The following is a 22,424-nucleotide window of genomic DNA, read 5'->3' as shown; positions in this document are numbered from 1 at the left end:
GTGATTGTCCCAAAGACTTACAATTATTTCCAGCTCACACAAACCTCATGGTCAATCAATCTCTGTTTCTCAGCTGTATTAGTCTCTGGTATCTTGGTTTGAAGGAAAGAAAACATTACACGTAATAATATATTTTTCTTGTGTGGCAAACTTTATTGAAACAGAAAATGCAATTTGTACACAAAATGTGTGAGCCGTATGTGCGCCTCTGACTCTCTGCACAAAGTAATTAATTAAATCTAGCTGGGAAAATACAATTTCCCTTTGACATAATACCGTCTGGAGAGGATACGTAATGTCTTCTCACAATGCTCCGTCTTTGCATTAATTTCAGATATTTACAAAAAGCTAAATTGCCACCTGAAAAACATGCAGGTTGAAGATAAATCAAAAATGCGAGATTGTACATCCACTCATTATTCACAGTGGGAGGACAAAACATACATGAAGTTCAGGCATACAATTTCATATAGGGAGCAGTTCACCTTCAGAGTGTTCATGATTCAAGGATTTCATTTGTGGTGAACAATCCCCCAAGGGATCATTCCCAGCTCTTCCAGAGATCTCCATGTCTTTTAACATGGCTTGTAAGATAATACAGGAGTGCCCTGTATTACTTTGGTGTATTATCAGTAGTCACAATGGAGATGTTTCGGCAACAACCCAACCCAACTCCACACCACTACAGGCAGACAGATCGGCAGTCAAACCGACACAACAGTCAGACAGACACCACAGTTTCCCCAGGGCATAGTAGTGTAGGGTCCATGCTGTGTGTATTCATATCAAATCAATTCCAATCTTATTGGTCACATACACAGATGTTATTGCGAGTGTAGCGAAATGCTTATGCTTCTAGATCCGACAGTGCAGCAGTATCTAACAGGTAATATCAACAATTCCACAACAAAACATAATACACACAATCTAGTAAAGGAATGGGATAAGAATATAGAGTATAAAATATATGGATGAGCAGTGACAGAGCGGCTAAGATGTAATAGATATAATAGATAGTGAAGGATACAGTATACAGTATATACATATGAGATGAGTAATGCGAGAAATGTAAACATTCTTAAAGTGGCTTTATTAAAGTGACTAGTGTTCCATTTATTAAAGTAGCCAATGATATCAAGTCTGTAAGTAGGCAGCAGCATCTCTATGTTAGTGATGGCTGTTTAACAATCTGATGGTCTTGAGATAGAAGCTGTTTTTCAGTCTCTCGGTCCCAGCTTTGATGCACCTGCACTGACCTCGCCTTCTGGATGGAAGTGGAGTGAACAGGCAGTTGCTCGGGTGGTTATTGTCCTTGATTATCTTTTTTGCCTTCCTTTGACATCGGGTGCTGTAGGTGTCCTGGAGGTCAGGTAGTTTGTTCCCGGTGATGCGTTGTGCAGACCGAACCACCTTCTGGAGAGCCCTGCTCTTTTCACCTTCTCCACTGCTGTCCCATCGATGTTGATAGGGGGGTACTCCCTTTGCTGTTTCCTGAAGTCCAGAGTCATCTCTTTTGTTTTGCTGACATTGAGTGAGAGGTTATTTTCCTGACACCATACTCCGAGAATCCTCACCTCCTCCCTGTAGGCTGTCTCGTTGTCGTTGGTAATCAAGCCTACCACTGTTGTGTTGTCTGCAAACTTGATGATTTAGATGGAGTCATGCATGACCACGCAGTCATGGGTGAACAGAGAGTACAGGAGGGGGCTGAGAACGCACCCTTGTGGGGCCCCAGTGTTGAGGATCAGCAGAGTGGAGATGTTGTTTCCCACCTTCACCACCACCTGGGGGTGGTCCGTCAGGAAGTCCAGGACCCAGTTGCACAGGGCCCTGGATGAGTTTTGAGGGTACTATAGTGTTGAATGCTGAGCTGTAGTCAATGAACAGCATTCTTACATAGGTATTCCTCTTGTCCAGGTGGGATAGGGCAGTGTACAATGTGATGGCGATTGCATCGTCTGTGGACCTATTGGGGCGGTAAGCAAATTGAAGTGGGTCTAGGGTGACATGTAGGGTGGAGGTGATATCATTGACTAGTCTCTCAAAGCACTCCATAATGACAGAAGTGAGTGCTACAATAGTCATTTTGTTCAGTTACCTTTGCTTTCTTGGGAACAGGAACAATGGTGGCCATATTGAAGCATGTGGGGACAGCAGACTGGGATAGGGATTGATTGAATATGTTTATTTATTTTCATTTTTTAAATTTAACCTTTATTTACCTAGGCAAGTCAGTTAAAAACAAATTCTTATTTACAATGACGGCCTACCCCGGCCAAAACCGGACGACGATGGGCCAAATGTGTGCCGCCCTATGGTACTCCCAATCACTGCCGATGTGACACAGCCTGGATTCGAACCAGGAACTGTAGTGATGCCTATTGCACTGAGATACAGTGCCTTAGGCTGCTGCACCACTCGGGAGCCCTGAGTCTGTAAACACACCAGCCAGCTGGTCTGCGCATGCTCTGAGGATGCGGCTAGGGATGCCGTCTGGACCGGCAGCCCTGCGAGGGTTAAGACGTTTATATATTTTACTCACGTCGGCCACGGAGAAGGAGAGCCTACAGTCTTTGGTAGCGTTCCGTGTCAGTGGCACTGTATTATCCTCAAAGCGGGAAAAGAAGGTGTTTAGTTTGTCTGGAAGCAAAACGTTGATGTTCCTGCTTATTCCCTTCTTATTCTGGTAATCCTCCAACATGTATTTCAGGAAAACCAGGGAATTCTGCAGCCCTAATTGCGACTCCACTTTGTCTTTATATGGGGGAAGGGGGGAAGCTGGTTCCACCATTGGAGTGCCAGGACAGAGAAGAGATTCGCCAGGGCTGAGCGGGAGCAGACCCCCAGTAGTGGTGGGATGACCAAGAGACCAGAGGTGGCAGAACGGAGTCCTCGGTTTGGGGTGTAGAGTTTGAGCAAAGCCTGAAGGCCGGGAGGGGCATAACTACTTTGTTGAGTGAAAATGTATTTGCTATAAATGTGATATGTTGTTGTCTCACCGAGCTATCTTAAGATTAATGCACTACTGTAAATCGCTCTGAATAAAAGTGTCTGCTAAAATGTAATGCTACGTAGGCAAGCGCCATGGTCTTTTAGTGGATGCAAGCTTCGGCTGGAAGCCAGTGGAGTGTGTGGAGGAGTGGGGTGACATGGGAGAACTTGGGAATGTTGAATACGAGAAGGGCTGCGGCGTTCTGGAAAAGTTGATGGCACAAGCAGGGAGCTCAGCCAACAGAAAGTTGCAGAGGTCTAGATGGGAGATGACCTGCATCGCTTCTTGTGTGAGGAAGGGTCGTACTCTGTGGATGTTGTAGCGTATGAACCTACAGGACCAAGTCACTGCTTTGATGTTTGGAGAAAATGACAGAATGTTGACCAGGATCACATCAAGGTTCTTTTCACTCTGGGAGGGGAACACCGTGGAGTGGGCAGGTCTCCCCCAAGGGGAAGAGCAGCTCCATCTTGTCGAGGTGTCGCCACCTGGGTGTCATAAAGGGGGAAGAAGAAAAGTAGTTCAGTGTCATCAGCATAGCAATAATCGAAGAGACCATGTGAGGATATGACGTGCCGAGTGACTGTGTATAGAGAACATAAGAGGGCCTAGAACCGAGCCCTGGAGGACACCAGTAGTAAGAGCATGTGGTGCAGACTCAGATCCTCTCCACATCACCTGGTAGGAGGGACCTGCCAGGCAGGACGCAATCTAAGAGTGTGTAGAGCCTGAGACACCCAGCCCTGAGAGGAGGATCTGATGGTTCACGGTGTTGAAAGCAGCGGATAGATCTAGGAGGATGAGAACAGAGAAGAGAGAGTCAGCTTTGTATTCTAATGGTTGTGTCATTGTTTTCAGTGTAATATTTGTATATATTTGTTCAACTCTCAGTCAGAGTTTTTTCTTGTACATAAAGCTGTTATACAGAATTGGCCTCCTTGTAAAATCCACATAGACCCTCTCTCCAGAGGGCATTTCTTGTTCTAGCTCATTTTTAGTCGTCAGGTACAAGTCTACCCTCAGGACCTGTTGGAGAATGTTAGTAAATGCCAATATTTCCAGCATTTTCCTATGAAATGTTTGATTGTCCAAGTCAAGCATGTGAAATCGACACCTCAGGCTTGTTTCTCTCGATGTGGAGAAGAACCAAAGCCAGAGGGGGAGAATGTTCAGATGCAAAACATGTTTGTTGTCATGTGCCAAATTGAACATTACACATTTCTTAGCTGTGCCAGAAGAATCATGTAATTATGAATTTATTGATACGGATTAAGCATAAATGTTGAAAATGTCAGTATTTGTTAATCTCAAGTAATACCTCACTATGTTCTGTTGTTTTTTGTTGTTTATTTAATGCTGTTGATGTTGTTTCATCAAAAGGCTCATCAACAAATACTCAGCCCTTGCCATAGGAACCCGACATCTACCATTACAGCACTTTTATTAGATATATTTAGGAGAATATGACTTTATGGTGACTAAAAACATTAGTAAAAATCAAAAAATGTAATGAAATTCAATCAAATACAATTAATTGAAAGTGAATAAAACACATATACAATACTGTTGCCATACAAGGGTCACCATTGACACTGACATGCATTAATATATTCATGAGTGTGGTAACTATGTACCCCCTCGGGATAGCTACATTAATTACATTAAAAGAGTAATTTAAATTCTTTATTCAAAGAAAATGATTCTCATGCAATAAATAGCACAATCATTACAGTGATGGGTGGGATGAGAGGAAGCACTGAAGCTAAGCATCAACGTCAAGCTCATACTTCTAACACACACGCACACACACACACACACACACACACACACACACACACACACACACACACACACACACACACACACACACACACACACACACACACACACACACACACACACACACACACACACACACACACACACACACACACACACACACACACACACACACACACACACACACACAATACTGACTACAGGATGACAAATACTATACCAGCTAACAGACTGCAGTGTTCTGAGCACCTGGCTCACTCTGAGCAGTTGTAAATATGATCTACAGCCATGTGTTTTTATTTGGTATTATTCATCTCCTCTGTCAGTAGCAGATAAGAAGGTAATAGAAATGCCAGGATGTTGGCTGATTTACTTAGTCAAATGTTCATCCCAAGGCTCCGCAGGGATGATTGGAGTTTGTGTGAGTAACAGGAATCCATGCATTAGGTAGGCAAAACTGACACGACCTTGAGACATTATAACGCAGACAATATATTACTGCCGCGGCGACCTTCCTGGGTTCCGAAGATACATCTGAAGTGTTTAACGGTGTTTTACAATGCATTACCAGGGCCTTTACATGTGCTGAGCTCATTTTATTTGCTCATACATTTCCAAGGAAGGAGTTTAGTGTCACTCAAATGTGGGCCATTTAGAGTAGCTTGACTTAGGGAGACAAATGAGATTACACAAGTCACTGATGCTGCAGATAAAAAGCAGTTGCAGTACTGTAGTATAGCGCTGGGTGATCCAAGCAAGAAAAAACCTTAGCAATATCCCATGTACAGTAACTAGGGCCTTTTTACCTGGTCAGGTCAGGGGGTCAGGAAAAACTCATGGCCTTATAGCCACTCATTGCACCTGAAAATATTCACCTCAACTGGATTACCTGTCGAAGACCACAGTGTCGTTATTACAGTTATTAATGTGTAGTTAGGTAAAGTGTTACCCTGTATGCTCAGTAAATATTATTCACCAAACTGGGACGATGCAGACGCATGTATTACAGTACATACTGTCAACCTGGCCTATACCTGACCGGATCGATTGACCTGTTTCCTGAAGATCCAGGCGGAGGAAGGATTTTTGGAAGAATTTTCCCACACAGATACTGTATGTCAGTGCTGGATCAATATTCACAGTCTTCCTTGAGCTTTAGCAACCTTTCAAATATCACTTCACATTGATTTCTCTCACATAAGTCTTTCTTACCAAATTAGATTACTTTTATAATACAGCTATATTTCTCATTGACAAGTGCAAGTCAATGACATTTCAGAAATGGTCGCTATTATTGCCCTACATACAGTGTGTTCTCATGATGTGCTTAAGGTAAAAACGACAAAATACACATCCGTTATCATGCATTGTCATTGTGTCTTGGTTTGTGCCCAAATAAAATGATGTCTGACAGATTGCGAGGTCAGATCACATCATCATGTATTAAGGGCTCATAATGAAAGTGGAAAGATGATGGTTATTAGAGGAAATGAAAAGGGACTACTCTTCTCGTTTAAAGCACCTACAGTCTATTCTGATGGAATTGGCAATTGGAATTATTTATGACATTAATTGCCACATTATCAACTGGCTGTGAGCTCTGGTGTCACTCTGTCCATCTTTTTTTGGCAGAGAGAGAGAAAGATAGAGGGGGAGAGCAAGCTGAGCCTGAAGCAGACTGACAAGCTAATTACATCGTCTTCCTTCCCCTCAATGAAACATGCTACTCATCTGAAACGACGCCCGGAAATAAAGCCTTTTCTCACCTCCTCTGGACAGCACTTGATGAAGGAGGATTTGGCAGATGGACGGATGTCTTCAGGTGCAGAGAGAAAGAGAGGGGGGGTTACAGCGAGAGACAGAGAGAAGAGCGAGAGGGAGCAAGAGATGGAGAGAGATAGAGAGAGCGAGATGAGGAAGCGAGAGAGAAAGGACTAAAGGACATCTAGCTCTAAAGCTTGCCCCATCCATCCACAACCCTGTTAGCTTATGTGCTATCAGTGGCCAACTGTCACTCACCAACACCACTCTTGTTATTTTTTTCCTTCCTGTCTCTGTGAATTTGCATTTGCTTGTGTCAATCACTCAGCGGGCTGAGGCCTGTTGTCTGATGACTAGAGATGATGTGGACTAAGTTCCTGTGACAGCCAGTCAGTCTGCGCTATGCCTGTTGGGGAGACGAGGGGTGAAGGGTGCTGTGTCTCTGCAATACAGCTCACAGCACTTTACTCTCCTGAATAATATGACTCACACTCAACACAGATGGTAGAAAATGCAAGTTATTTGAGCTTACATTGGCCAATGTGCATCATAGGTTCAAGATTCAAGGGTTAAGGTCATATTACAAGCTTCCATGTTTAACAAGAAATCATGTCTTTGATACCTTTCTATTCAGGCCATTAAAATGAGCCTGTCCTTCGGTTTCCCCCGCAATCATCCTCTAACTTACACACACACCTGTAGGTAATATGTAAAGGGCTCTATCCCTCAGTAGGTAAGTTGTGAAAGGCCCAGCACTCATTTAAACACAGTGCAAAGAGACAGTGTGAGTTGTGTAGTGTGGAGCCCAGTCACCCACTTGGCACCTGTATCCCCAGGCAGTGTCTGCAGCTGCCAGAGTCATCCCGAGTCCACACGCACCCAGGAGGTACCCAGGATCCACTGCAGATGTGGGACACACAGGGCATCGCCTACAGGTTGTTCTGTGGTTTATACCTTAATTAGTCTGCTGTACCACCATGTCAGTCTCATGTCAACACACACACACACACACACACACACACACACACACACACACACACACACACACACACACACACACACACACACACACACACACACACACACACACACACACACACAAAGTTTATGTCAGTAAGGCAGATGTCTACACGCTGCTGCACGCTGTCGCCTTCCCTGCCCATCTCATAATGCAGTAGTTTGTGTGCTGGGGATGCGGCTGTGCTCTGTGCTCTGACGAGGATGGGAAGTGACACACACCAAACTCGGTGTGTCCTCCAGCCAGCTCCGGTGGCTCCCGGCCTGTCAATTCCAGCTCCGTCAGCAGCACTGGCTCAATGGCAGTGCCTGTGACACATGTCACAAAGTTTTAAATGTCTGCTCTTTTCAGCAGGATGGTTGGGCTGGCGCGGGCGGGTAGGGTGAGGAGAGAAGCAGCCAGGGGAAGGATGACATTTTGTGTTGCCGGGCGGGGGAAACTTGTTGTGGCTCCCCTCTTCCTGCCTCCACCAGCTGTCAGGGCCGGTTTCCTCTGAACATATCACAACACGCACAAATAAACCTTGTCATTCTGAAACGCTGCCACTAGTGACCGGCCTCCCTAACGTTACAGATGCATGGTCTCGTAGGAGGAAGTAGCACACAGACATACGCAGGAACACACACGGATCCACACAAACACGCACGCACACCCTGAACATACAGTGTGGGGCTATCTTTGACCTTTCTGTCATCTGTCTGTCTGTTAGATTGATAAGCAGGACTGAAGCTCCAAGTGCTCCCTCTCACATCCCCCTGATCTGTTTGGGCTAATGTGGAAGACAGTTACCTCTTACAGTAATAACAGGAATAGAGGAGCAGGAGAAGGAGACGGTAATTGAGTAGAAGTGCAGGCGAATATGTCAAAACAAAAGAGACGATGTGGAGGGAAGTGGCTGTCCAGACCTCAACATTAGAATATGATTTGGACCAATAAATCAAATCAAATGTATTTATATAGCCCTTCGTACATCAGCTGATATCTCAAAGTGCTGTACATAAACCCAGCCTAAAACCCCAAACAGCAAGCAATGCAGGTGTAGAAGCATAACAAGCATGTATTATATTCAGTCAAATTTGATGGAATATGTGAATGACGCAATTTGACATTTCCAATAACCATGTAGACACAGAGCAACACAGCTCAAGTAAAAAATTTTAATCAATAAAAGTAGAGTGACCTTTAAAGGGTAATACAAAATGTACTTGGGATCATCTAAAACAGCATTGCCTCATTTCAAAATTGCAGATAATAAGATGACATTAGGCAAGTTTCCAGGTTTATTTCACAAAAGCAATGTCGCCAAAAGAATCATTGCTACATGTGTAATGGTAACGTCAGATATAGGAAACATTTGATTTTGCCTAACTTTCTTTATTGCGACAAATGATGATGGAAAATATGTTTTCAGAATAAATGATCATTGCCGAATCATTTTTAAGGTACACGGGGCATGTGATGTCAACACGTAACTATGAAGCTCCACTCTACATTAAATTCTAAATACTTACTACCTGCTAAATCTATTTTTCAACTATAAAAATAATGTTTATTTGTAAGGTTTGTCCGGACTTTGAAGAATGGCTGAACTGCTTCGCCTTGCTGTTCTGGTTGGCTGGACGCTTCATAATGAAAAATTACGAAATGAAGAAGGTGATCTTCTTTATCTCCTAAAGCATTTCACAAGTTGACTGCAGGTATTTACTTAAAAAGTAGCAACAAATATTCACATTTAAAAAAAAATGTTGACGAAGAAATCGTTTCAACACTATTGAAAAACCATCTGTGGCTATTTCTAAAAACCCCAGTATACGGTATATACGGCATACCGCCCAAGCCTACGACACTGTCATTTGTTTTAGGTGTGAGGTCATTACGTCCAGCTGTTTGTTAAATAGAAATGCACCGTAGCAGGCAATTGTCAAATCTATTTTCCACGCAAACTTTGTAAACGTCAACAACAACAAAAAATCACTGGACAAGTTAATGGTAACATAGCTAGTGAGTATATTTAATAGGACATATTATATACTGAACAAAAATATAAATGCCACATGTAAAGTGTTGGTTTCATGAGCTGAATTAAAAGATTGCAGAAATGTTCTCTCAAATGTTGTGCACAAATTTGTTTACATCTAACTACGCCAGCTTGGGACCTCCACATCCGGCTTCTTCACCTGCGGGATCGTCTGAGACCAGCCACCTGGACAGCTGGTGAAACTGAGTATTTCTGTCTGTAATAAAGCCCATTTGTGGGGAAAAACTCATTCTGATTGGCTGGGCCTGGCTCCCAAGTGGGTGGGCCTATTCCCACCCAAGGATGCGTCCCTGCCCAGTCATGTGAAATCCATAGATTAGGGCCAAAATGAATTAATTTGAATTGACTGATTTCCTTATATGAACTGTAACTCAGTAAAATCGTTAAAATTGTTGCATGTTGCGTTAATATTTTTGTTCAGTATACATGATTCACAAATGTTAGAAGTTTATATTCAGGAAAAATTACCATACATTTTATAGATGTGGGAATATAGTTCCTAACTATGATACTATAATGATACTATAATATGTTAAAAGCATGCCTTCTGAATCCTTCATAACCCCATTGAGGTAATATTCATAAATCACAATGAACTAACCATTTATTAATTCCATACTAATGATATTGATGATATTAAAATGAATGTATTAATATTTTTCAATAGAACATTCAGAGTTGCAAAATTCTGGTAACCATCCCCAAAATTTCAATGAATCCCGGTTGGAAGATCAACGGAAACAGGAGGGAATAAGCAGGAATCCTCCAACTAGGATTTCTGGATAACCTGGACATTTTGTTACCAGAATTTTGCAAACCTAATTTAGTGAAACTATTTGACAGTGTTAGAGGTTGAATGTTTATTTGGTCTCGAATGTGTTCTTTATTTATTTTGTTTTGGAATGTTGGATTGTCTTTCCATTGTGCATTTGAAAACATAACATCTCTTCAAATTGTACATTATCATGCAATAATTGAATACTAAACGGATTAATTTCCATTAAAAACAGACCATAGTAAAATATATCTGCCAACAGCATAACTCTAAACACATATGGTAAGTGAAAAGTTGTGAAGTGTTGTTACTCTTGCAGGCAAGCCCTGTATCCATTCAAATACAGCTTCAGAACCACAAGGTTGGACTCCTTGAGAAAGGTTATCCTAACTTTCCTATACTTTAATTTAGCCCTCATCCTCCCCCTCTCCTGTCTGGCATTGCCCCCCAGGTATAAACATCTACCTATCTTATATCATTTATCTATAGGTGGACATAGGGGTGGGAATTGTAAAGGTTTTAACAACTTTATTCATTTTATGTTGTATCTTTCTTTCTCCTAACTGACACTCTAAAAGTGAAATTTACTGTATACTTACATTTTGAAATATACATAATTACGCCCCAGTCCCCCTCACACATGCACACTCACACAGGCCCAGTGAGGCATCAGGTCTGACCTCTGACCCCTGATGAGTGGCGGTAGGGGACGGGTGATCCATCATGGCTGCTGTGCCTGTCAAATCAGCCGCTTGGCTGGAGCTGTCCATCACTGTGGCCACGGGGTGTGTGTGTGTGTGTTGTTTGGGTGGGCGGGTGGGTGTGAAAGAGAGAGTGCTTGCACTTGCGTGAACAGTTCTGTGGGTGCGTGTGCGTGCATGCATGCATTTTTGTATATGGTTGTGTTTATGTGGAGCACTGCTGCTTGAATGCAATTATGTCAACGTGAGTGTCAATGTTCACTCTGGGGCCAGAGAGTGGAGCTGACAGGAGAGCCAGCCACAGCTCAGCGGAGGAGGAGGAGACCAGGCCACTACGCTACAAGGCCCGTATTCATAAAGCGTAGAGAAGGATGCTGACCTAGGATCAGGTCCCCCCTGTCCATATAATCTCATTCATGATCGAAAACTGATTCTAGATCAGCAATCCTACTCTGAGAAGCTTGATAGATACGGCCCCAGGACTGGGGTCTGAGAGTGACAGTATAGGTTATGGAAGAGACATTTTAATGAAGATGTTTGAATTTTTATTTAACGACTTGTATAATGAAGCTTGTGTGTTTGCGTCTCTCTGTCGGTCCATCAGAGTTGGTCATTGCGGATGAATCGGTTACCTTCCGAATGCTTTCCATAGTAGACGTAATGGCACTTGGCGAACACACCTGAAAGTGGAAGAAGAAGAATATTAAAATGCTGGTCCAATTCAGATTTACCTGTGGATGGATTAAACCTGATGTTTATAGCCATTCTATATAGCCCACCCATCTAGCATCACTATTCCTCCCAGACTCATATTAAACATCTCCAATCCAAAATTAAATCTAGAATTGCCTTCCTATTTCGCAAACAAAGCCTCCTTCGCTTATGCTGATAAACATACCCTCGTAAAACTGACAATCCTACCGATCCTCGACTTCGGCGATGTCATTTACAAAATAGCCTCCAACACTCTACTCAGCCAATTGGATGTAGTCCATCACAGTGCCATCTGTTTTGTCACCAAAGCCCCATATACTACCCACCACTGCGAACTGTATGCTCTCGTTGGCTGGCCCTCTCTTCATATTCGTCGCCAAACCCACTGGCTCCAGGTCATCTATAAGTCGATGCTAGGTAAAGCCCCGCCTTATCTCAGCTCACTGGTCACCAAAGCAACACCCATCCGTAGCACGCGCTCCAGCAGGTATATTTCACTGGTCACCCCCAAAGCCAAGTCCTCGTTTGGCCGCCTTTCCTTCCAGTTCTCTGCTGCCAATGACTGGAACGATTTGCAAAAATCACTGAAACGGGAGACTTATACCTCCCTCACTAACTTTAAGCATCAGCTGTCAGAGCAGCTTACCAATCATTTCACCTGTACACAGCCCATCTGTAATTAGCCCACCCAACTATCTCATCCCTATATTGTTATTTTTTTGTTTGTTGGTTGCTCTTTTGCACCCCAGGATCTCTACTTGCACATCATCATCTGCACATCTATCACTCCAGTGTTATTGCTAAATTGTAATTATTTTGCCATTATGGCCTATTTATTGCCTTACCTTCCTAATCTTACTACATTTGCACACACTGTATATAGATTGTTTATAGATAGATATGATTATTATAATTTTTTATTATCTGTCACTATCTGTCTTATCCCATCTGTGATGTGTGTGTGTGTGTGTGTGTGTGTGTGTGGAGGATGAGTATCCTTCTCAAGTTGAGGAACAGCGGGGGAAACAGCATTTGGCCTCAGGGCGATGTCTAGACAGTAACAAGCCCACAACCCTAGCCCTGCCTCCACTCCACCCATACACATGCACGTGTGTGTGTGTGTGTGTGTGTGTGTGTGTTGCATTTTCATATGACTACTGATCATATGTATCATTCATTTGCTATGTATCACAATCAATATTAACATATAGTCCCATGACCCATGGCCTTGACATAATCTTTAAATTCTTAATGTTATACCAAAGATGTGTAGAGAAACATAGTACGTATGTGAGATGTTTGTACTTGCCCTAAACAACAAAGCTGAACCTACTGTATGGCTCATTGATCCAATCAATGTCTGCATCACCAAAAAAGCTACAATGAAAATCCACACGTTTATATTCTTATTTATCATATATCCGTTAATCTAAAGACAAGGTGAAAACTGTTTTATTCATCAAATTCAATATGGTACGAGTTAGTAGCTTTGTAAAAACAAAATAACTACAACAAAGGAATTAATTTACCCTCTGCTATTCCTCCAAGGGTTACACTGTAAAACAAAATGGTCGACTCTGTCCATAACCTGTCCTAGCTGTGATGTCACAGCGCTCAGCAGAGCACTACTTGACGAATGCGGCGGAGATGCAGCTACAGCTAGCTAGGTGTCACCGCTCGGCAAGGACAAGTGGCATTAGCGCTGTCAACGACCCTCTGACAGAAGGACAGATACGTCTTCTGATATCAACACACTTCTTAAATAGACATCAAGAGCATTAGTAGAGGAGGTTGTAACAGATGGACAATAAAGTTGTATTCTATTCTGAGGGAAGGGGAGGAAAGGAGAGGAGAAAGGGGGAGTGCAGAGGAAATGAGAGGAGAAGAAAGGAAAGGGTAAGGATGTCAGAAACAGTTGAGGGGCGCTCAGAGCGATATAGCCAATCACTTAATCAGAGGAGACATTGTCAGGGCAGAAGAGAGACAGGGACCAGAATGGCACATAGTGACAGAAAGCAGAGATGGGGACAGAGATACTGGTGCCATATTAGTGCAAAGCATATTCCAACGCCAACCTCCATTCTAACCAAACCTGACACACCACCGCTCACTAACTCTCTGTCTTCAATGTAGCCCCACTAATATATATATACACACACACACACACACATGCACACACAAACTTGAATGGACACAGGCTCACACACACGCGCACACACAAAGACGCGGAGACACACACACATACACACACACACAACCCCTGATGTCAGTTCAGTGCAGCAGTCTTCATCCCAGCAGTAGTGAATGTGTGTGTTGTGTCAGGTTGGGGAGCAGTGCAGAACACAGGCCCGGGGACAAGCTCAGTCAATCTAAATCTGGACTTTGTAGTGGAGCGGCTCTCATTCCCCTCATAGCCCAGCTACTTGAGGTGATCCAAACACTCAAGTGTGAGGAGCTGTCACCTCCGATAAAATCCCCATGCCTGCCTGCCTGCCTGCTCCCTGCCCGGTTCAGACAGTTTGCCTGGGGATACAGGTGCCACGGTGGGAGAATGGGCTCCACATGGTCTTATAGCACTGTGATCAGAGGAGTGATGGGCCCTTCACAGCTTACCTACTGAAGGACACAGACCTTTAGATGTTACCTACACAGCCCAAGGTCTGGAGTTAGGGCCCTTCACATACCCTACATAGACCCCTTGAGAGATATAGCAAGGAGGCTAGGGCACTTCACAGGTTACCTACTGAGATGTAGAGTGACAACTGACAGTTCACGAAGAAATACAAAAAATAAATACAAGAAAAATTTGTTTAGAATAGGGCTGGATCAAATAAATTAGTTACAAACAAATTGTGGGTCAACAGTACACAAATTGATGACTGCTCAAAAACCCTGATCCAAGTTTCCCTAGCACCAATCAGAGGGCTGTGAGCTCTGATTCTCCCACAGTGCTTTAAACAGAGACATCTGGGCATGCCAGAGGAAGCCAGACAGTGGGGGGGGGGGGGGGGGGGGTGAGAGCAGAGAAGATAGACAGATAGATAGAGAGTGATGAGAAAACAAAGAGATGGAGTCTGCTTTCCTAGCCAACGACTGGCTGCAGGGTGTGTGTGTGTGTGTGTGTGTGTGTGTGTGTGTGTGTGTGTGTGTGTGTGTGTGTGTGTGTGTGTGTGTGTGTGTGTGTGTGTGTGTGTGTGCGTGCTGTGAAGTGTGATAAAGAGCAGGCTACTATACACACCCCTAACTCCATCAGTCCCCCAACAGCTAGACTCCAACATATTATTGGAGGATGGTGAGAGAGAGAAAGAAGGTAGAAGGGGAAGAAGTCAAAGACTTACATAATTCCTTATGAGGCCTCCTCAGGCCAGTGGGAACAGTTTGATGAGCTGATACTGGTGTCATGGATATACTATCTGTGTCCCATGACTGACTGACACAGATGGGCGTGCACGTGCACGCCCACACGCACAGAAAGAGAGAGAGAGAGATCCCTGAGAACAGTGAACACCCATTAAAGTGACAGATTAGATCAGTGACGTGGGAAGCTAATGTTTCCATCATGGATCCTCTGGCAAACGAACACTCAGGCCTTTGTTCTGCACAGAATGTCACGCACACCCTGCACCTTGTTGCTCTTTTTAAAGGGTAGTACAGTATCTCTACTCTTCTTAAAGGGAAGTATAGTATCTCTACTGTTCTTAAAGGGAAGTACAGTATCTATATTATTTTTTAAATGGGGACTACAGTATCTATATCTTTAAAGGGGAGTACAATATCTCCTTCTTTAAAGGGGAGTAAAGTATATTGTATGCACTCAAGTAATACACAACCAACAATTGCATACACAGAAATCACTATGACACACAACAGATAACAAACCTTGAAATGAAGTTACAACTGCACATAGGAAGGAGAGGTTTAGGAAGTCAGTTAAAGGGATTGAAGAATCACTACAGCCATAAGCTAGTGAGACCTACTGCTCAACAAAGACCTCTACGTAAATCAACAAATGAATCGAGAGAGAGAGAGAGAGAGAGAGAGACAAAGGGAGAGGGAGGGAGGGAGGGAGAGAGCTGGAGTGGGTTTAATGATTGCTCCCTGCATACAATCAGCTCCTCTCTCTTCAAGGGCCATCAATATGTCAAGGAAAGACATATCCGAAGGATGTAGCTCTTAACATCAAGGTTATCTATTCTCCACCAGGCACATCTCTCCTCTCTATCCCCTCTATTTTTCTCTACCTCTCCTCTTCTCCTCTCCCGCCCTCCTCTTTTTCTCTCCTCTACTCCCATCTCCTCTCTTTTTCTCCCTTCCCCTTTCTCTCCCACGCTATCCCTCCGGCCAACCAACGTTTTCATCAGTGCCACAATCCATCAGGGGTAATAATGCTGTGGAGAAAAAAATCAATTAACAATGCAATTAAACTTTCCGTATTATCTCAAAGGGCTGAAATAATATGGAAGGGAGAAGACAAAGGGTCTGGAGGCAGGCATCCATAAGGCTGTGTGAGAGAATGAGTTATGGGGCTTGGGCACGGCCTCGTATGAGCCTGGCCTATTATAGTGGACACTATCCATCTCCCGCTGTCCGTTTATCAGGCCAGCACAACATCATGTGATTGAGTCACTACTTTGGCAGACTATATGTGGACATACGGTGCATTCGGAAAGTATTCAGACCCTTTCACTTTTTCCACATTTTGTTACGTTACAGCCCTTATTCTAAAATGGATCAAATTGTTGTTTTTCCTCATCAATGTACACACAATAGCCCATAATCACAAACAAAAACAGGTTTTAAGAAATGTTGTCAAATTTATATTTCAAAAATTATTATAATAATATCACATTTACATAAGCATTCAGACTCAGTACTTTGTTGAAGCACCTTTGACAATGATTACAGTCTCGAGTCTTCTTGGGTATGACGCTACAAGCTAGGCACAGCTGTATTTGGGGAGTTTCTCCCATTCTTCTCTGCAGATCCTCTCAAGCTTTGTCAGGTTGGATGGGGAGCGTTGCTGCACAGCTATTTTCAGGTCTCTCCAGAGATGATCGATGTTCGATCAAAGCCACTCCTGCTTTGTCTTGGCTGTGTGCTTAGGGTCGTTGTCCTGTTGGAAGGTGAACATTCGCCCCAGTCTGAGGTCCTGAGTGCTCTGGAGCAGGTTTTCATCAAGGATCTCTCTGTACTTTGCTCCGTTCATCTTAGCCTCGATCCTGACTAGTCTCCCAGTCCCTGCCGCTGAAAAATAACCCCACAGCATGATGCTGCCTCCATCATGCTTCACCGTAGGGATGGTATTGGCCAAGTGATGAACCAGTTTCCTGGTTTCCACCGGTCAAAGTGTTCAATCTTGGTTTCATCAGACCAGATAATCTTGTTTCTCATGGTCTGAGAGTCCTTTAGGTGCCTTTTGGAAAACTCCAAGAGGGCTGTCATGTGTCTTTTATTGAGGAGTGGCTTCCGTCTGGCCACTCTACCAGACGGAAAGTAAAGGCCTGATTGGTGGAGTGCTGCAGAGATTGTTGTCCTTCTGGAGGGTTCTCCCATCTCCACAGAGGGACTGTGGAGCTCTGTCAGAGTGACCATCGGGTTATTGGTCACCTCCCTTCCCAAGGCCCTTCTCCCCCGATTGCTCAGTTTGGCTGGGAGGCCAGCTCTAGGAAGAGTCTTGGTGGTTCCAAACTTCTTCCATTTAAAAATGATGGAGGCCACTGTGTTCTTGGGGACCTTCAATGCTGCAGAAATGTTTTGGTACCCTTCCCCAGATCTGTGCCTCAACACAATCCTGTCTCAGAGCTCTACGGACAATTCCTTTGACCTCATGGCTTGGTTTTTGCTCTGAGCAGTGTCAACTGTGGGATATCAGGTGTGTGCCTTTCCAAATCATGTCCAATCAATTGAATTTACCACAAGTGGACTCCAATCAAGTCGTTGAAACATCTCAAGGATGATCAATGGAAACAGGATGCACCTGAGCTTAATTACGAGTCTCATAGAAAAGGGTTTGATACTTATGTAAATAAGTTAATTCTGTTTTTTTATTTTCTTTATACATTTGCAAACTTTTCTAAAAACCTTTTTTGCTTTGTCATTATGGGGTATTATGTATAGATTGATGAGATTTGTATTCATTTAATCAATTTTAGAATAAGGCTGTAACGTAACAAAACAAGGAAAAAGTCAATACTTTCCGAATGCACTGTATACTGAAAAACAATACAAACGTAACACGCTACAATTTCAACGATTTTACTGAATTACAGTTCATAGAAGGAAATCAGTCAAATGAAATAAATTCCTTAGGCCCTAATCTATGTATTTCACATGACTAGGCAGGGGCACAGCTGTGCCTGGGAGGGCTAAGGCCCAGCCACTGGGGAGCCAGGACCAGCCAATCAGAATGAGTTTTTCCCCATAAAAGGGAAACAGCTCATGAAACATGGGACCAACACTTTACATGTTGCGTTTTATATGTTGTTCAGTTTATATGGATACACCCCCCCCCGTGTCTCACAAACAGACATTACGGGTTGTATGAATCAAGAATCTCAGAGTAGGAGTGCTTCATTTTAAGATTAGTTTTGCCATTCAGGTCACAATAAATATGTTTATATGGACAGGGGTAACCTGATCCTAGACCAGTACTCTTACTCTGAGCCACTTGATACATACGGCCCAAATGGACAGCTAGTCAAATTGTGGCACATAAATAAATTATAATGATGAGGATATGTAAATATGATCGGTGTGTGTTGGTGGTACAGAAGATCTCTGATTATCTGTATATCCATTATGACAACAGTTGCTAGGTGCAAGCATGAAAAACCATTTTAAAAGGAAGAACATTTAAAAAGTAGCCGCTATGAAAAGAGAAAAGGGGTAGAAAGGAAGAGAAGAATAAAAGTCATATTTACTAGGTGATTACTTGGTGTACTTTACTACCTGTAAAGCAATACTGTGTCTGGACCTCTGCCGACGGAGGTATTTCTGAAGTGAAAAGCTTAGCTAATAAGTATCCCTCACTCTCTACAGAGAATAAATATCCACAAAGAGAGAGAGAGAGAGAGAGAGGCTGGAACTTATTAAACGTGGACCCTGGATTATATCAGTTATTAAATCAAATGAGAGAAGGACCTCTGTGTGTGTGTGTGTGTGTGTGTGTGTGTGTGTGTGTGTGTGTGTGTGTGTGTGTGTGTGTGTGTGTGTGTGTGTGTGTGTGCGCGTGTGTGAGAATTGGGCCACAGATCAACAGGTCAGATCCCATGTGCTAGTCTAGTGTGTTGTCAGGTTTGAGCCCTAAGCAAACCACAAACTACTGACAGCTCCTGACAAACACACGTGTTGGAATCTCAGGCATAGCCCGGGTAAGACTACAGATCTACTTATGATCAAAGCCATCTGTTGATGTTGTTGTTAGGGACAAGGAGATAAGAGGCTGACTTTGAATTGACCATTATAAATAGGGAGTATTATACTGTATAGTCCTCAGAGTTGCCAGGTGAAATGGAATAAACCTTGAAACCATTCTCATAAATAAATATTTTACCTACCAATATACAAGACCTACAGTAGATCATCATGATGAAAGAGTAATAAAGAATATAATATAATATATAACTTAATATAACTTATTTAATTCTGTGTTCAACCCTGCCCATTAGCCCAGTGCATCTTAACAAAGAAGGTGGCAACTCTCAGCAGGCCTCAGAGGGAAAAGCCCAGAGAATAACTTACACACTTAAATTTGTCCTTTTCCAATAAAAAATATTTAGTCCATTAAACATAAATACCTGTCATTATGATGCATGCCCTGGAATCAAGCCTCCCCATTCCCCCTCCTCCTTCTCCCTGTTTACTGCAGCGGCTGCATGTTCTCAACTTTGGTGTATTGATTAAACTTTTAAATGGCTGCCATATAACCCAGGGAGGTACATCAGGAAGATTAATTTGCATCAATGTTCATCTGTAATTCATTAGCCATTTACACTCCCCACATCCACACGGCCTATCAGGGAAATGCACCCAATTTTTCACCCAGGCAGAGGCAGAGGCTGGGGAGCAGGGAGGGAGAGAGGGAGGAGGTGGGAAGGAGAGGGAGAGAGTGAGTGAGAGAGGGAGGTAGGTAGGTAGGTAGGTAGGTAGGTAGGTAGGTAGGTAGGTAGGTAGGTAGGTAGGTAGGTAGGTAGGTAGGTAGGTAGGGGGAATGAGAGGGAGAGAGTGAGGATGAGGAAGGAGAGTGAGTGAGTGAGTGAGTGAGTGAGTGAGTGAGTGAGTGAGTGAGTGAGTGAGTGAGTGAGTGAGTGAGTGAGGGAGGGAGGGAGGGAGGGAGGTGGAACAAGAGGGAGAGAGGGGGGAAGGAGAGTGAGATAGGGAGGTAGGGGGAACGAGAGGGAGAGAGGGAGAAGGAGGGAAGGAGAGTGAGTGAGTGAGTGAGTGAGTGAGTGAGTGAGTGAGTGAGGTAGGTAGGTAGGTAGGTAGGTAGGTAGGTAGGTAGGTAGGTAGGTAGGTAGGTAGGTAGGTAGGTAGGTAGAGGGAGTGAGAGAGGGATTGAGAGAGGGAGGGAGAGAGGGATTGAGAGAGGGAGGGAGAGACGGAGTGAGAGACGGAGTGAGAGACGGAGTGAGAGACGGAGTGAGAGAAGGAGTGAGAGAAGGAGTGAGAGAGGGATTGAGAGAGAGAGGGAGTGAGAGAGGGATTGAGAGAGGGATTGAGAGAGGGAGTGAGAGAGGGAGTGAGAGAAGGAGTGAGAGAGGGAGGGAGAGAAGGAGTGAGAGAGGGAGTGAGAGAAGGAGTGAGAGAGGGAGTGAGAGAGGGAGGGAGAGAAGGAGTGAGAGAGGGATTGAGAGAGGGATTGAGAGAGGGAGTGAGAGAGAGAGGGAGTGAGAGAGGGATTGAGAGAGGGATTGAGAGAGGGAGTGAGAGAGGGAGTGAGAGAGGGAGTGAGAGAAGGAGTGAGAGAGGGAGGGAGAGAAGGAGTGAGAGAGGGAGTGAGAGAAGGAGTGAGAGAGGGAGTGAGAGAGGGAGGGAGAGAAGGAGTGAGAGAGGGGGAAAGGGGGAATAAACTGCATACAAATCAGACAGAGGTAATTCTTGAGTCCTACAAGACACCACAAGGCATACTACATACTACTAAGTATTATTATGAGTATGTATTAATCAAATTTATTTATATAGCCCTTCGTACATCAACTGATATCTCAAAGTGCTGTACAGAAACCCAGCCTAAAACCCCAAACAGCAAGCAATGCAGGTGTAGAAGCACGGTGGCTAGGAAAAACTCCCTAGATAGGCCAAAACCTATTATTAGCATAGTTAAACATCATTTGTGACATAATAACCTGACTCTAATAACACATACTTTGTGTCATACTGTAAATTAGGCTAGATCTTGTTTTTGTCACAAGCCAAATGCTATCCTTGAACTGCATCCAAATTATCTATGAATTGCTAAATTGATTCAGATTTGCATCCCCTCCTTAGCGAACAAGACTTCCCATTGACAGGGCTGTTCATCACGCTGGAACAAGACGATATGCATCACTCAGTACTTCCCCGATTGACATTGAGTAGCGTTGTAATATCAACCTTTCCAAACATTGCTCCAACGTTAGTCTGACATATACTGTAAGGCTACTCTCCGTCTGTGGTTAGCATGTCAGACTATTCAAACATCATCGTCCTCAGGCATATGAGAATATAATATAATTCCATAATTTCTCCTTCCAATTCTTTTGAAACTGTCGTCACACAGAAGTAACTCACTGTCCGTTTGTTTTGACTTTATTGTCAGATTTGGACTTTTATTCATACTGCAAATTATATTTATTGGTGGGAAAAGGTGTCCAAGACGGAGACAAAGGAGGGACAGAGACAGATTTAAGAGCCAAGTGCACTACTCAGATAAAAATGTGCATAGGAGGCAAAAAAAAGATGGAAAAAAGGAAATAAAGAGAGAAAGAACAGCAGTCAGTGGAAAGGAGAGGTGTTGAGGGATTTGCTGTTGCTGTGGCTGGATGGGTTGTCAGGAGACGGTTGCCAGGTCATGACTCAAAAGGCCAGATCAATAGCTGGTTGATGTTACCACATGAATCTCCTTACTGGGCCAAAACACAACACACATCTATTTACTCATAGACTTAATGGACTCACAGACCCACTTCAGTACTTAGACTCACAGACACAGTGGTGTAGTAGGAAACACAAGTCCCTGACCAAATGAAAATAATAAAGTTGTTTCCATTATGAATGTAGAGGCTTAGTTATCGTTATGAGTTATGATGATGAGTTTTTCTTGATCATTTGGTCTAGCTCTAGTTATGATACATTACAGTGCACTTAAAATAAATCGTTTTTCAGATATAAGGTTAGCTATAGTAACCTTGGGGAGTTATGACCGCAGTACTGTCACCTCACTGAATGACCAGAATCAAACATTGTAAACTCAGAGTGACATTCTTCATTGATGTCTGAATTAGGACACTGATAAAGGCCTACCACTCTTTGTACTCCCCAACTTATAAGGACGAGGAGGAAATTGAATTCCGGCGGTCATACATTTTGACAGGAGAAAGGATTACAGTCGGGACAATGGGGGAGGGGGGGGGCCTAATGACAAAAATAAAACAGTGAAATTAATTCCA

At 43.5% G+C, this 22,424-nt stretch overlaps 1 protein-coding gene across 1 annotated transcript in view; it reads right to left on the bottom strand.

Annotated features, from left to right (window-relative positions):
* Window positions 1–8,693: 8,693 nt before the first annotated feature.
* The window catches only part of LOC139381462 (leucine-rich melanocyte differentiation-associated protein-like), a 381,245-nt gene continuing 367,514 nt past the window's right edge, over window positions 8,694–22,424 (bottom strand). Inside the window, exon 7 of the mRNA XM_071125016.1 lies at window positions 8,694–11,744. Coding sequence (XP_070981117.1) covers window positions 11,665–11,744 — 80 coding nt within the window. The 3' untranslated portion in view covers window positions 8,694–11,664. The remainder of the gene's footprint in view (window positions 11,745–22,424) is intronic.

The sequence above is a fragment of the Oncorhynchus clarkii genome, chromosome 23 (genome assembly GCF_045791955.1).
Source record: "Oncorhynchus clarkii lewisi isolate Uvic-CL-2024 chromosome 23, UVic_Ocla_1.0, whole genome shotgun sequence".
NCBI lineage: Eukaryota > Metazoa > Chordata > Actinopteri > Salmoniformes > Salmonidae > Oncorhynchus > Oncorhynchus clarkii.
The sequence above is the reverse complement of the archived record's forward strand: the minus strand, read 5'-3'. Positions and strand labels throughout refer to the sequence as shown.